The sequence below is a fragment of the Microtus ochrogaster genome, chromosome 5 (genome assembly GCF_000317375.1).
Source record: "Microtus ochrogaster isolate Prairie Vole_2 chromosome 5, MicOch1.0, whole genome shotgun sequence".
NCBI lineage: Eukaryota > Metazoa > Chordata > Mammalia > Rodentia > Cricetidae > Microtus > Microtus ochrogaster.
This window is the reverse complement of record NC_022012.1, coordinates 47,601,327-47,618,558: the sequence shown is the minus strand read 5'-3', so window position 1 is coordinate 47,618,558 and position 17,232 is coordinate 47,601,327. Positions and strand designations below refer to the sequence as shown.

The window sequence follows — 17,232 nt, the reverse complement described above, 5'->3', positions numbered from 1 at the left end:
AGAGAGAGAGAGAGAGAGAGAGAGAGAGAAAGGGAGGGAGAGAGAGAGAGAGAGAGAGAGTTTGTGAATCCCAGGCTGATATTAACTTGCTGTGTAACCAAGAATGATTTTGAATTAATGGTCTTTTCACATCTGTCTTCTGAGCGTCGGCATTATAGGTGTGTGCCAATGTGCCTGGTCTATATTGTTCTGGGACAGAACCCAGGGCTTCATGCGTGCTAGGCAAGCACTCTACCAACTGAGATACATTTCCATCCCCCACACTTGCTCTTATATCAAGTCCCTCTTCTGCAATAATAACAGTCTATTCCGATGGACATAGCCCTTATGACCCAGTTACCTCATAGGGTTCTACCCTCCAGCATCACAGTAGTGGAAAAAAAGTTCCCAATACACGAGGACTTTAAACTTTTGTGCAGAATTCTCCTTAATCCAGACTGGACCCAGTGCTACCACTGGGTCTTTCTTTGACTTCATTCCGTTGCTCTAAATATGTCCACGGTTCCTCCTTGTCTTCTGTTTTACAGAGCGTAGGGTCCTAGGCATGGCACAGGGACCTTCCATGACCCATCTATGCCTCTGAATTTGCCTCTCACTTTGTGTCCTGGTGATCCCCCCTCTGCTTTCTGGTAGCACCTCACTGTGGTTTTTCACATAACCGAGTCTTGCCAAAACTACCCTTTGCATCTCCAGGAACCTTCCTGCCTCTACCCACCCCTCATCTCTCTCCAGACTCAGTTCGGCTGGCATCTCCTCCAGCATGGTATTCAATGATCTCTGGGCTCCTATGCACAACTGCCTGATCATTTACCACACAGTGGTGAATATACAGTTGGCCTTCCCTATTCCTGAGTTCTACACAACAAAAACAAAATACGAATTAACGATACTTGAAAATCACATTCAATTTGTATGAAACACATAAACATTTTAGTCATTATTCCTTAGACAATACAGACTAACAATTTTCATAGCATTTAAATTGGGTTCAGTATTATAAATAATCAAAAGGTAGCTTAAAGTAGGTGGCCTGCAGGTTGTATATAAATACGGCATTATTTTAAACACGAGACTTCAGCATCTGTGGATTTTGACATCTGATGGGAGATGCTGGCCCCAATCTCCCATGGACATTGAACATTGACTATTTGGAGCGTGAATGATTTTATCGAGGAGTTTTGTATCTCTGCAACTAGGAACATGGTAGGCACTCAGACATACCTGCTGGCAGAATGAGAGCTTGCTGCTGATATTACTGAGTTCTGATGCAAAAAAAAAAAAATCTGTTCCATAATGCTGTCATTAAAGGGAGGAACAGAGCTTCCAACTTCTGTTCTCTGGTGTGATGGAACCCTAAGAGGAGGAACCTGGACCCCGAAACTGTGACACGTTCCAAAGATAAAGACCAAATAGAGGTTCTAGTCATCCCTGTCAGCTCTGGAAGGAGGTCACATTGTAATGTTGATGGGTGCCTGACTTACACTCCCAAACTCCTGCCTCCCAGGAAGAAAAAAATCCAAGGCAAAGAAGTAGACAGGCTCTGGATTCCCTCCTGACATGACCTACTCGTGGAGGTACACACAGCCTTCAACCGTAGGAGGCTGCCACCAACTGTGCCTGTAGTACCAAAGATACCGACATAGAGAGTGGGAGACAACGGACATTGGTACCAGCTGGATCATCAAACCATCCCTGGGGTTCAGAAGATTGTTCAGTCAGTAGAGTGCTTATCTTAGATCCATGAAGAACCACATTTGATTCCTCAGAACTCATATTTAAAAAGCCAGACTCAGTGGCATACACTTGTAATCTCAGTCCTGGGGATGCAGACAGAAGGGTCCCTGGGGCTTAGCTACTTAGACCCTGGTCAACTAGAGACTCTCTCAAAGACCAGGTAAAGGGCTCCAGAGAAACAATACCTTATGTAAATCTCTGGCCTCCAATGAGTGTAAGACACACACACACACACACACACACACACACACACACACACACACACACACCTCTGAACAAAATTTACAAACATTTCTGCTATTTTGAAGGGCTACTGATTGGAAATTGTAGTATTTACACTATTTACAAACTGGATTTTTAGATATGTGCAAATTGTTTTAATAAAAATTTACACCAGCTTGGGAGATAGTTTAGGCAGTTAAAGCATTTGCCGTGCAGGCATGAGGCCAGAGTTTGAATCCCCAGGCAAGGCGACCCACCAGTAAGTCCCAGTGCATGGAGGATGGAGACAGGGTAATCCCTACAGCAAACTGGCAGCCAGTCTAGCTGAATGGACAAGTCCAGGTTCACTTAAAAACTAATGTGTAAAGTGACTGAGGAAAGTTTCTGATCTCCGTACACATGCACACACATATGTGCACACACACGCACACCGTACATTTGTCTATTGGTTTATTTCAGCAGACCCACTTCAAAAGCACAGAAAAGGTTTTAAATGGCAGCCTGCAAAGAAGTAAGAAGAAAGCTGGGGAAGAAGTTCATCAGAAGCCGGAGAAGGTGGGATCTGCCGCGGCTTTGAAGGTAGAGACAGCTAACCTGGAGAGGATATGTTACTCATAAATGTTTAAAGACATCGGCCCGGATGGCAGAGGCTAGGTAATTAAACAGCTGTGGATAGACATGACCTCATTTATTGACCTCTCCGGTTGCCTTCTCTGGAGCCAATGTTATATGGCGACCTACAGTAGGAATGGGCTGTGGTGAGTGGAGATCACTTGACGACATTGAAGAGGTGGTCACTCTTCTTCACACACTCCCCAGTGGCGTGTAGGCCATTGCCACCCCTCCCACACACACATAGGCGTGTTTCTTTTTATACGGTAGAACGCCAGCTACTTAGGGATGACTTCTAGCGAGCAGAGACCTTGCTTGGCTCCTGGTCCTGCAGAGGAACTTCTAAGTTATTGTATAGCCATGCCCTCCAAATGGGAACATTCCTTCCTAGAGGGATGTCCTTCAAGACTCCAGAAGTAAATGAAACTCATAAGCGCAGGGAGCTCCGAAAACTTGCGAGGCCACGAGGCGCCTCCCTAAGGTTATCCTCACAGTAACAACTGCCAGAGAGAGGAGACTGACCCAGCTCAGCCAAGTAAGCCATTTAGGGAGTTTTGGGGATGCAGCCTTCCTGCATCCTGCCCATCCTGCTTTACAGCAATGCAGCTGCCTTTAGCCACCCACATTCTGTAGCTAACCCCACATCTAGAGTTCTGCCAACTCTGGTTCAGGAAGCTAGATCTCTCTGGAGTTGTTTCTTTGGTCAGTTGTTAGTGCTTTATCTGGGCTGAATAGGGAAAGTCATGTGATCTAAGTGCACTCTCAAGTACAAATGTTATATGTAATCCAGCTAACAAGTTAAAATGGCCCTCAAATCTGCACAACCCCTAAAGTCAGTTTTTATATATCTCCATGGCATTTCAGAGAAGAGAGCTGCCACACACAAATACACAGCAGCCATTTAAGAAATACTGTTCAAAACCGGGTGGTGGTGGCACACGCCTTTAATCCCAGGACTTGGGAGGCAGAGGCAGGTGTATCTCTGTGAGTTTGAGGCCAGCCTGGTCTATAAGAGCTAGTTCCAGGATAGGCTCCAAAGCTACAGGGAAACCCTGTCTCGAAAAACCACACACACATACACAAAAAAGAAAGAAAGAAAGAAAGAAAGAAAGAAAGAAAGAAAGAAAGAAAGAAAGAAAGAAAGAAAGAGAAAGAAATACCATTCAACAGTCAAAGTAGAACTATACCTTGTAATGGAGCTTAAGGAAGTCTGTTCTTGGGACCAGGACCTGAGCAGCTTATGGCCATCACAGCCTTGTGTGTACAGTAACCTGCACTTGGAGGGGGTGGGGTAGTGTAAAATAAAAACAATGAAAGCAAAAGGTGGTTCTTCCAGTTGCCTGGCTACACAGCTCCAGGGGCAGAAGATAACTTTGATTCGGTCAAGCAACTGTAAGTCAGGAAACAGCAGAAACAAAGCTCCTAATGTTTGCAGCAGGATGGTCCCCTCATCTGGTCTATGCCAGGACTCCAGGCTTTTTCTTCCCTAGCACAGGATTTCCTGAAATATTATTCTCTCAGCTCATGCAAAGGAGTGGAGAGGAGGGAAGATGGGGCAGTTGAAGTACATGATCCAAGGGCCCAGGGGCTGTCAGGTCCCTTAGCGTATCTAGCGTTAGTCTTATCTGAGGAGCTTTAAAAAGGCCTGCTCCATATGCCTGTCACCCCATAGTCAGGAAGTCATGGGCTCCAGGGGAGCTGTTGCTGTTCTTTTGCTAAACGGACTTGTTAGAAACTGTCTTCTAAATATTTATGGCTATACTCATAGATTAGTGCTGCCCTCAACCTCAGCCACAGAAACCTCTTTCTGCTGTGGGCAGCAATACAAATTAACAAAGAGCTGAGAATAAGTGAATGTTGAGTGCAGGACATCTACACCACCCACTCCATCAAAGGCTAAGGGAACGTCACCAAAAAGGGGCGGGAAAGCACACAAGTCTAGGAAAATGTGCTGTGGATGGTATTTTGTAGACACAACGTGCCTATTGTACTGATGAGCACACCACAGCTGCAGTTATCTGCATAAGACCTGCACAAGATCAAACCAACAAACTCAGCCAACATTCCAGCTGGCAGCACTAACTAGACTTGGTGGTTTCGGGGGGACCATGCCTGTGGGTGGAGGATGTGTTAGTCTGTCTCCAGGAGGATGGGGGGCAGGGTTGGGCATGATCAAGATATATTGTATACAGGGATGAAATTGTCAAAGAACAAATGATGTTCTCAACAGCCTTGTCTGAGAAAGAAACACATTCTTCACCTAGGGACATTCTGAACCTCGGCTCACTAAGGACAGAAGGAAATGATCTGTGCTCAGGAGCTGGAATAGGATTCTCTTGAGATGTATGGGTTTCTTATATTTTCATATTTTTGTGTTCATACTCCTTCGTCTTTGTCTTCCCTAGTGAGATATTAAGCAAAATCCCCTATTCCTTTTAAGCATGATTTGATGATTGTACAGTATCTCTGTAGGTAATAAAAGCCCAGCACATGTGGCATGCTGTATCCTTGAAGCTTCCAGTAGGCTCCTTGGACCCTAAGCCTCTCTAATAAGAATTTACATTCTAAGACTTTGTGTGGTTTCTTCATGACTGAGCTTCACATCCATCGTAAGTGGAACCCTAGAACCTCAGAAATTAAGTAAAAAAAATATAGAAGAAAAGAAAAGACAAAGACAGACAGGGAGTAGTGAAGGAAGTAGGGAAGGAAGGAGGGAGGGAAGGAAGGAAGGAAGGAAAGAAGGAAGCCAGTTAATACTGAGGTAGGGCCAGGCATTGGTAGCTTTGAGAGTTTCTTAAATCAGCCATAGCTAAGATTCACCATGGCCTGGGACATGTCATCATAGATGCCAAACATGCCCAGCAGATGTGTCAAGGGCCTGAGTGAGCACGGAGAAGGCAGGTGCACAGCTAGTCCCTTAGACAGGCAAGTCTCGTGTCTGCCACGACAGCATTGCATCACTTCAGCTGAACCCAATCATTTACAGCCCCAGCCTCTGCGTAGGCACTAAGCTTCACCCGGGAGGGACTTCAGAGCGGGTGCCTGGCCTCACTCAGAGCAGCTGATTAGAGTTGCAAGCGACTGGCATGACAGTCATGACCCTCAACCAGAATCCGAGCCAAGGAGGATCATCCCATTGGAGCACAACAGAGCCAGAGGTCTGGGAAGATGGTGTGTGAGCAGCCTGTGCATGAAGGAGTTCAGTTTCAAGTTCTTCAATTCTCAGTTTCAGACCCAGAGCCTCCAGTACCTAAGGGGCCCTGCCCTGAGTCTATGCTCAGAGACCTTGTCTTTTGCATGTACGATAGTGCCTGGTCACAGTCCCTTCTGGGAAGGGACTGCTCCTCACAGAAGGGAGCAAGGCAGAGAGAAGCAGCAGGCTGGGGAAGCCACAGCAGAATAGGGCACCTCCCAAGGTACTTGGTGTAGGGAAAGAGCAAAGAGAAAAGCACGGGATGTGGACAGCAGTGTTGCGTATGGGGGATGCTCCAGAGAACCTTCAGGCAGGATAGCGAACGTGGATGAGCAGCGCTAAGAGAAACACTCTAAACTGTGACAGAGGAGAGGCAAAACTATGGGAAGGAAGAAGGGGTGGGTATGAGCTACTGGGAGGGGACACCTGCCTGCATCCTCTGCCTCTGACTGTGGTCCTGTGGGAACTGATAGGTAAGGAGGAAGAGGGAAGCCAAGGGTTTGCTCCCCTCTCTTGACTGACTTAGATAGGGAATTTCTGCAAATGACCTTCTCGCATCATCTCCAGATACTGGCTCACACCCACCAGGGCTCCTCTTTCTTTTGCAGGACCCAGAGGCTTAGAGAACACCACCCAGCCCTCTTGTGTATAAAACAGTGACTCTTAGAGCTGGCTCGCACTGGCTCTCATTACTAAATATTCAGGAATTTTACAAGCCAACCGGTTGCTTAACTATTGCTGGTTGGAAATTGGCCAACACAACAGATCAGAAGTTTGTTTTTTCTTCCCCATTACCTGAGAAGAACCACTCCCCAGCATGCTTTGGTGTCTATACCTCCAGTAGTGCAGGCCCCCCCCCCCCCAGAAGAACCACTCCCCAGCATGCTTTGCGTCTATACCTCCAGTGGTGCAGGTTCCCCGTACCGTACCACCTTCCTCTGACTCGCCATCACTCCCCCTCTCCCCATTGGTTCTGTTTGTCGCCACGAGGCCAGTTCACTACCTATACACAGAGTAGTTTCTGGTTTCCAGTTGGATTCTAACCAATTCCCAGAGAAGGGACGGGAGTGAGCCAGAAGGGTCCAGAAGGTGCCTCTAGTTTGGATTTGGGGTGCAGGAAAGGGGTCTCCTGGGAGCAAGCTTACTCACTGCTGAAACACCCAGGGAGGGAGACCGCTCTGATGGGAGCTGCTGCGGTTCTAAAATGTGGCAACTCCGGCACCCAGCTCTGATTCCCCCTCCCCCCTTTCTACATCTACATCTTACAAGAAGATGGAGGACTGATAGGGGCTTCGGGGAACTAGAAAATATAAAGAGGGCCCAGCTGTGGTAGCACCTGCCTGTAACCCCAGCAAAATAGTGATTATACGTTACCTGTAAAAAGACATGTGTGTGTGTGTGTTTGTGTAATCCCAGAGCAACTACCAAATATACTGATAAACAGTTAAAAACAGTTGAAACTTCAGTAAACAATTTTGAAAAGAATACTTTAAAAGGCTGCAAGAGATAAAGGCGATTGCTACTAAGCCTGAGGACCTGAGTCTGATCCTTGGGACCCACACGGTGGAAAAGAGAACCAGATCATTTCCATTATCCTCTGACCTCTGCATTGTGTGCCGTGGCACATGTGTACCCCTTCCCACAGAAAATTAATATTAAGTATTTAAAATATTTTAGTGTTGCACTCAGGAGAAGAGAAAAAGAGGAACAGAAAAAAACAAATAGGAAATAAAATGCTAGACCTAAATAAACACACTTATGCAATGATAGAAATGGTCACTATGTCAAAAAAGACACTATTAATGTAGCCCACAAGAAACACACTCTAACAACCTTATGTACACAAATGTGATGATTTAGGCAAAATGGACTCATTTCTCTGAAAGTGTCAACTACACAATTTATGCAGGGAAATCTAGTTGGAAAAGCCTGGTTTCGTTAAAGAAATTTGATTTATAATTAAAATCTTTGAGAAAATAAAACTCTATTTCTGGAACTTTCCCCAAATGCTTATAGAAGAAGCTCCACTCCCTCTCATAGGACTAGGAGAGAATCCGAAACAAAGCCAGGGTACTCAGCATTAAAACAGACAAAAATCAGCTGGCCCATGGAGTGCACACCTTTAATCCCAGCACTTGGGAGGCAGAGGCAGGTAGATCTCTGTGAATTTGAGGCCAGGCTGGTCTACAGAGTGAGTTCCAAGATAGGCTCCAAAGCTACACAGAGAAACCCCCTCTCAAAATACAAAACAAAACAAAAAACAAACAAACATAGAAAACAAACAAACAAAAAAACCCCAAAACAAAAATGCAGATATAAATCCTAAGCATGCCATAGTGATTCATTCCTGTAATCCCAATGCTTAGAAAAGGAGTCAGGAAGATCAGAAGTTTGAGACCAGCCTGGACTGCAGGATATGAGGATAGATGGGGCTACACGTAAGTCTGTCTCAAAAATAAAGCAAAACAACAGGTTATAGGAAAGACAGTACATCAGTATCTTTCACCAGTAAAGATGCCAAAACTAAGGAAATATTAGCAAACCAATTTAAATATAGTAGCGATACACCCTTGACCAATGGGGCTTACCTTTAGAATGTGCCTATGTGTGCTAGCCCGACGGTAAGAAAGTCCTGCGATAAGGGTCATACTAAGGAAACTGTGTGACTGTGGATGGATGGATGGATGGATGGATGGATGGATGGATGGATGGATGGTCCTACAGTCTGCAGGTCAAGATCAAGTAAGGCAGGGGCCTGCTTTCTCCACGTGACCAGGCCATGACCAGCCCTGTTCCTGACCATTCGTTTCCTGTGTAACTGTAATGTCAGTCTGCACATGGATTCTCTCTTACGTCTGCTCCGTGTGTCCAGAGTTTTTAAATGAGGATATTAGTGTCATTACTGTGGATTCCCTTCAGTGATCCCATTTTCAGTAATCTACCTATGTGAAAGCCCTCTCTCCAAGGGCCACACTGAGGGACTGGAGGTTAGACCAGCATGCATTTTCAAAAACACAGTTCATTTCTGCAACAATATTAGTATTTTAAAGGTAATGGCCGTGAACACCATATTGAGTCTAAAAATGCAAAATCGCATGATGCATTAACTTTTGTCTCAAAGCATTTGACCAAAAATCTCAGCAGCAAGAAATAAACTCTAATGCAAAACAATGTCTGTCAGAAAAGTGTAACCAACATCACATTTAATGCCGAAAGACTGAAGCTTCTGGGTCAAGGCCAGCATGTGCACCCCTACAGCCCTGCTCAGTGCCATGTTGGAAGCCCTAAGGAAAAATGACATACCTGTCAGACAAGAAGAAATAAAACCATCTCTATGTAAGTTTAGCAAAATATTGGGACCCAAGAGCCTTAGTGTGGATTTGCACTAATAACACACAGATAAATCTAAGACTAATACAGAAAAGTGAAGGAACATTAGAAGCAAAATAATTATCTTTATAATTTTGATGTTAAGATGTACTACAAAACCATGGAAATCAAGCAAATGGTATTTATTAAGGAAAGAGCATATAGACACAAAAATAGGACTGAGTCCAGAAACACAACCCAATACATAGTTTTACAAAGGCATAGAAGCAGGTCAGCAAAGGAGGGACTTTCTAAGAAATATATTGGGACAACTGGGCATCCATAGCCAGGAAATAAGATGAAGCTCCAACTAAACTGCTTACTATGTATGAAAATATTTCAAAAATGGAACCATCTAATACATCAGACTTAAAAGAAAATCCCTTTAAACCACAGGAGAAAGATTTCTGTGCTTTTGTGTCTGGCAAAAGTTCTCCGAATGTTACCAAAAGCAAAATTCTCAAAAGAAAACTTTGTATATTGGTTTTCATCAAAGTTATCTTTTTGTTCTGTAAAGATACTATGAAACAAGCTACAGCTGGGAAGAAAATGCTTGTAAAACCCTGCACTCCACAAAGGTGGTGTCCAGGATATATATAGAAATTAAAAAAACCAACAGTAGGAAAATGAGCAACACAAAAATATGCAAAAGATTTGAATAGACATCAAAGAGAATAGATGAAAAGCAGATAGCTACATGAAAATGTTTACTATCATTAGTCATTAGGAAATGCAAAATAGAATATAATAATACCACAAACTTATAAGATGGGTAAAATAAAAACATTGAAAACATTTGATATTCAATATTAGACCTGGTATTAGACTCCCAGCTTCAGACCTGTGGACAATTAACTTCTTGTGTTTATAGATTACCCAGTCTAAGGTGCTCATTTCACTAGAGCAGCCTGAGTAACTAAGACAAAATCAGGAACTCTCATATTCTATTCGTAGGAATGCAATATGCTATAGTTATTATGGAAAATATCTTAGAAAATACTATATGTATTCAAGAATAGGATCTGACAAGTTCATTTCTTGTTTAAAAAACATCAGGGCAATCTGGGATAAAGGGGATCCTGCCTCAAAAATGAATAGAAGGCTGCAAAATGGCTCAGTGGATAAAAGCCCTTCAAGCCTGTTCTCTGGAACCCACAGAAAGGCTGAATGATCAGCTTGTATACCCATGAGCTCAACACTGCCCTGGGAATGAGCACCTTGTACCTGTGAGCCTAGCACTGCTGTAGGAAATGGGAGGCAGAGAGAGCTCATGGGCCAGGTAGCCTGGCATATTCAGCAGCAGAAATAACAAGAGAGCCCTCAAAAGCAAGGAGGAAAGGAAATTAAATATTATTCCTAAGACGTAACTATTTCAATAGTTTGGAGCATAGCCTTATGTAATGTATCTATAGAGAGGGCCAGTGTGAAGTCTCGGGGGGAGAACCCACCTTCCCCCAAGTCTGACAGCCAAAGTCCATCCCCTGGAGAGAACCAGCTCCTACAAGTTGTCCTTGGCTTTTACACAAGTACTGGGGCATGCACACCCGCGTGTGTGTGATCTTTGTGCACACACGTAAATAAACAATCTCAAAACTTTAAATCTATATAGGGCCAGAGAGATGGCTCACTGAGTAAAGATGTCCTCAGTCCTGACAACCTGAGTTTGGTTCCCGAGACCTACATGATGGACTGAGAGAGCCAACTTCTGCACATGGTTCTCTGATGCACATGGTCCTCTGATGCACATGGTCCTCTGACTTCCACACATGTACTGTGCACATGTGTACACATGCCACCCCTCCAAATAAGTAAATAAAATACAAGATATTGATGTTAAAATGTGCAATAGACATTTTTAGAGTGTGTGTGTGTGCGTGCATGCATGCGTGTGCGCGCGCGCGTGTGTGTGTGTGTGTGTGTGTGTCTGTGTGCGTGCATGCCTACTGAACTTTACTGTTTTCCTTAATCCTTTCTTTACCATTTTATTTACTGGCAAGGTCTCTTCACTGAGCCTGGAATTTCCCGAATGGCTAGACTGGACTGGCAAGTGAGACCCAATGACTCTCACCCAGGGAATCTATGAAAAAGAAACCACTGGGTATTAGTGAGGCATGCCTTTAGGTATGTCTGTGGGGTGTTCCCCAAGAGGGTTGACTGAGGGCAGAAGGCTGGCCCTTGCTGGGGTAGACACCATCCCATGGCTGGGTTTGGATTGAAGAAAAGGGAACGAGACAGCTAGCTAGCTGAGTTCTAGCATTCTTTCTCCACGTCCAGGTCCTCCGACATGAAATACAAACCCCATTCCCACAACCATGCTCTCCTTCACACCTTCTCTGTCATCATGGACACTGCCTTCTCCACCTATGACCAGAGTAAATCCCATGAAGCATATTCTGGTTTTGGTCACAACAATAATAGAAGTACCCAACATACCTACCTAGGGTCATTGTGTTCTCTGTTTCCACAGTCAGTGGAAATAGGAAGTGTTTTCAGATTAAAGATTTCAGTTGTGGATTTACTACCAGCTGGATGAGCAAAGCAAGAGTGTCACTTCAATGCTTTTTGCAGCAGTAGTGCATGGTGATGGTGTGCAGAGACACACCACACACACTTCGTGGCTTGCTGGTATTAGCGCAAGCTATATCCTATGTGCTGGGAGCTTCTAGTGAGATTGGAGATTTAAAACATTGTAAGAATTAGAAAAAATGCAAGTTCCCAGCCAGAGGCAGCCTTCAGTACAATTATTGTTACCTATTTTTGCTTCAAAAAATTTATGTGTATGATGTTTGGCTGTATGTATGTTTGTATGTGCACGGTGTACATGCTTAGGGCTCGTGGAGGTCAGAAGGAGGTGGCAGATAGATACCCAGAAACTGGAGTTACAGATGTTCGTAAGCCACCATGTGATGCTGTAAACTGGACCTAGATCCTTTGCAAGAGCAGCCAGTGCTCTTAATTACTGAGCCAACTCTCCAGCCCTATTGATAGCTTTCAAGAAAGATAAATAAAAATTTCTGTTTGATCAGCTATAGGATGAAAATAAAAGCAAATATATAAAAGTTCATACAGATGTAAATATATACAGATAAATACATATACATTCAATATGTGAGAAAGAAAAGTTATTTAAAGCCAGATAGATCTTGGATCAAGTTTTAGATTTGTGATTTGTACTTTGTAAACTAAAGGACTCTGAGCAAGTGTTTTGCTCTTGTTAAATATCATAATACGTGTCCCAGGGAATGGCTGTGACTATCATTCAACATTGACAGAAAAAAAATAATTCTAAGACAGACTTAGATTCGGATTCTATTCTGTTACTTACTTTAGACAAAATACTCAACTTTTTTTTTTTTTTTTTTGGTTTTTCGAGACAGGGTTTCTCTGTGGCTTTGGAGCCTGTCCTGGAACTAGCTCTGTAGACCAGGCTGGTCTGGAACTCACAGAGATCCAACTGCCTCTGCCTCCCGAGTGCTGGGATTAAAGGCGAAAATACTCAACTTTTATAAGTAGCTTCCTTCTCTGTGAAATGGAAACTAAAAAGTGTGCCTAACATGGTTATTGGGAAGATTTGTTAAATCTGTACAGCATGTTTCTGCGACGACCGGGATACAGTATTGCCTAATAAATGTTAGCTGCTATTATTATGACAATAATTACTGTTATTATATAAAAGGCAGTACTTAATAAAGGCTGGTATGGCTATCTCCTCTTATTTAAGCCTCCTACTGATGAGAAATATCTAAGAGATGGAAAACTGGGTCAAAGGTAAAGTTTAACCAAAATGTGCTGTTGATCACTAGGGTTGACTGCGAAGACAGCTCAGCAGTCAAGTATGCAGACTGATTTCGCAGAGGGTCCAAGTTTGATTCCCAGTATCCACACCAGGGAGCTTATAACCAGCTGTAACTCCACCTCTGGAGGAGTCCATGCCCCCTTGGGGTTTCTATGGGCACCTGCTCTCACATGCACAGATCCACACACCAATATGCATTATATGCACAATTAAAAATAATAAAAACAAAACTTTTGGAAAAGGTTTGCAATCTACTTAAGACGCTAATAACATGCTTACTGTGGGTATCTCAAAGTTAACTTTCCTTTCTGATTGTAACTCCACATTACCCCATCTCTTGTTTATTTCTGATGTATATTCAAGTGTGGTTGGTCTACTTCCCTCTTTTGCCTACTTATCAACTTGAATCTTGGTGGTTCCCTTAAAATTTTGAATGAATTTCCAATTTATTAAAACCACTGTAATAGTAAATGCAAATCCTCTCCCAGAAACTGGAGCCAAAGTAGTCAAGAGCTGATGAAGATTCGGGGACATCTCTGCATGACTAAGAACACTTGGGGAGTCAGGGGCGGGGCATCTCTGCGTGACTAAGAACACTTGGGGAGTCAGGGGCGGGGCACCTGTCTTTTACATTGGGATCTCAGCTATTCCTGTAGTTTTGACATCTATATCCGAACCCTCTGGCCCTGTGTAACTGTGCCATCCTATATTTCTAACTATAGGAATTCCTTTCACTCTTCTATTGACATCTCAAATCTATAAGAAACACAAGCGAATCCATCACCAAACAGCTAACCTCCCCTATCTAGTCCCTCACTGTCCTACTCAAGAGATCTTGAAGTTGGTTCTGAGGAAGCGTAAAGGCCTCAACATCTCTCAGACAGCTCAAAGGTTTGAGCTGTTTGAAGTTACAGGGATCTTATAATAAGTTTTTATTTGGAAAATATAATGATCATACTTCTTGAGATAAGGAGCAGAAGAGACAGTTGGGTTCCAAGCTATACCCAGTCCTTTCTGGAGGTCACTGTCTGCTACAGAGACGAATGAACATGGGCTGGAAGATGGTAGATAATCCCATGGAGATAGGGGTATTCAAGAGAAGGAGCCAAGAAGTAAGCAGGAGAAAAGGTGCCAGAAGTTATTGCTTTGGACACCATCTACTTTCCTTGAAGGGGTTTTATGTGTCAGCAGTGGTGACGTTTCAAGCTGTTTGGATGATCATTTTAGTAGTTTAACACAACAGTTCATACTAGCATTGTAGCTCTTCCTGTTGGTGCTTCATTTATGACCTGAGCGTCATGAGATCAGAAGATGTATTGCAGCCTTCCACCCAATAGCTAATCTTCCAGCATTCGCCAACTGTGCATAGACCCATTTTCCTTAAAGGCAACTGATGCGGGCAACATGAGTTGCAATAGAGAAAGCACAAGGCAAGGGCTGGGGCAACTCTAAAGCTACTTTAAAGGAGCGGGGGGGGGGTAATAAGAGCACTTGCAGTGCAAGCAAAAGACTTGAGTCAGCACTAGCGGATATAAAAATTCAAGTGTGGTAGATGCTTGTAACCCCAGAGATATGAGAGTTCTAACCCCGGAGATGTGAGGGTTGTGACCCCGGAGATGTGAGGATTGCAACCTTGGATATGTGAGGGTTGTGACCCCGGAGATGTGAAGGTTGTGACCCCAGAAACGTGAGGGTTGTAACCCCAGAGATGTGAGGGGCAGAGACAAGAGCATTGATGGGGATAGCTAGCCACCAGCCAGCCTAACTCAAGGTTCAGTGAGGGACCCCGTTTCAAAGAAATAAGACAGAGAGGGATAAAGCAGGACACTAGCCATCTTCCTCTGGCTTCCAGGACTATGCAGATGCATACACATATGCACTCACCTCACGCACATGGACCACACCCATACAATATAAACACAACAGTAATAAATTAGTATAAAGACGCCCTACACACCCTTCGTCCATTTCTCTTCAGGTGTCATGTTTTACATAACTCGAATACAGTACAAAATAAATTCCCTTGAATGGAATTTAAAATAAATTATATCAGTATTTCTAGGACTACTGGTTTGTATGAATACTGCCACTGGAACTCCCAAGACTGTAATTGAAAAAGGGTCAAGCTGGTGCCTAAATGCAAGCTCTCCTCCCTCTCACCATTCCCTACTTCTGCCCTTGCTCTCCCCTCATACGTAATGGCCACCTTCTCTTAAGAGACAAAGAACATTCCCAGTAACACATTGAGAACTACAGTTTGGGAGCCTGGGGATTGTGTATGCTTTTGAGCTATCCCTGTGCAGGTCTAATGTCCATCTCTGAGCGGGGTGATACCTGTGCGGCCAATATGGGTACGGATACACTGCAGAAGGAAGACTTTTTACACAGCCGGAGGGGATGGAGCCTGATTTTCAGAAGCAGAGTGTGGTAAGATCTCCATTCTGAAACTTCAAATGTGTGCCCCCCCCCCCCCGCCCTGCAGCCTCCCCCTTGTCCCCCAGAGAGTCCTGAAGATGGAGCTTTGGGCACAGTGTCTTCCATCTCTGCAAAGACTAAAAGCATCCCCCAATTTAAAGATTGTTCTTGAAGGGGTTTCTTTTGAGGTAAGGGAGAGAAGGGTGGGCGTGGGAGGGGCTGGGAGGAACCGGGAACCTGATGACTTCACCGGCTTTCTAAACCCCAGCTTATGTCTTACATTGCAGCCTGAGGGATATCTTGGATTTCTACCCACAGTTCGCTGTAGAAGACTTAGATAGGTCTGTGGGTCCCTACCCTAGCAGGGATTGGGAGAAGGTTGATTTATACCCCAGTTAACCACTTCTGAATTTAATTTGCTAGTAACTTATCCCTCCCTTACCTATAACACTGTATTTAATAATAAGGTCATTGGTTAAATCCCGTAGAAACTCCTTCTTACATCACCACACCGCAGCCAACCCCACGTGTCTAAATCCCATTCACCCACGCAGGACTCTGACAAGTTCCTGGATCTCCCGCCCTGGGCCTCCGGCTTGGAGGGAGCAGCTGCCAGGATCCAGCTCTCGGGAATGCCCCACAATAATTCACGTGCCCCAAACGGTCAGAGCCCTTCCCTAGTGGCTTGTGAGGCACCAGAACCCCTGAGATGTCTGAACCTCTCTCAGCCGAGGTTCGCCCAGGTGTCCTGAACAGATGGGGACCTAGGCGCAGAAAATGCGAAGAAGTAGCTACAATCTCCCTCCTCCCCGCGGAGATTCACAGCCAACCCCAGTGGGGATGGAGAACCTGGAGAGAGCACCCGGAAGGCATCTGGAGACCCACAGAGAGAAAACCACACAGGTTCCGTCTTCCCACCCGGTAGCAGCAACTGCGCAGGGTGCCAGCAGGTGCCCGGGAGAGCAGAGCGGTTCCCTGGATTCCCAGACCTCACCCCCCAGATACAAGCCCAGCCCCCCCCCCTCCCCAACACACAGGAGGAGTGCGCTTCCTACCTGATCCTGTCCTTCTCTGCCCTTCGGAGTTCCTCATTTCTTTCCAGAACCTGGAGGATCTTCCTGGCTTCTTCCTCATTTAGGAAACTGAAATCAAACCCCTGAGGAACTTTCGTCATTTTCTATCCCGTGTGCGAGTTATGTGTACTTAAGCTCCTTGGCGCCTCCTGTTACAAAGCCATTTTTCAAGATAAAGAAGACTAGTTTTCCCGAACTTGATCCCATAGCCCATAATAGCTCCGCGCCTTTGAAAAGCTAAAACCACAAACCTAGGGACCGGCCCACACATACAGGGCTCCTTTTGACAACACCTTAATGACATGTTTCTCTCAACCTGTCCAACCGAGATGCAAACTGAGTGACTAAATGGGGAGAAGGAGCCAATCGCATCTGGGGGGCGGGCCTTGCCTCGTCTCCTCCCTCCCCCCTTCCTCCCACCCTCTATGTGACTTGTTAAGCAAACCAGCCTACATAATTCTGTCTCTAAGTGAGGCTTATCCTTAAGTGTTAGCCCCAAAATATTTGCTTGACTGTTTGCTGTTGGCTGGAAGAACTTGAGCTCGGCTAGTAGAAAGACAGAAGGAAAACGACTCATAACTAACTAATCCTGTCTTTCCCTGACTAAAAGCAGCCAGTTGGAGTTTGAAAGTTAGCAGGAGGGTTACTCCGTTTGAAAGACCAGGGAAGGTCAAACTTACTCCGTTTGTCTCAGAGGGACTCATAGAAGGACTGGCACTAGGTTACCCGTAGAAACGGGTTCTTTGCCAATCTTGCTACTGCCCTCCCAAACACACTCCCACTGTCTCAGAGAAAGTCGTTCTCAGACTTTGGTAAGC

General features: G+C 44.7%; 1 protein-coding gene across 1 annotated transcript in view; it reads right to left on the bottom strand.

Moving 5' to 3' along the window:
• Positions 1 to 16,743, bottom strand: part of Exph5 (exophilin 5) — a 73,941-nt gene extending 57,198 nt beyond the window's left edge. Inside the window, exon 1 of the mRNA XM_005347349.3 lies at positions 16,397 to 16,743. Coding sequence (XP_005347406.1) covers positions 16,397 to 16,515 — 119 coding nt within the window. The 5' untranslated portion in view covers positions 16,516 to 16,743. The remainder of the gene's footprint in view (positions 1 to 16,396) is intronic.
• Positions 16,744 to 17,232: the final 489 nt, after the last annotated feature.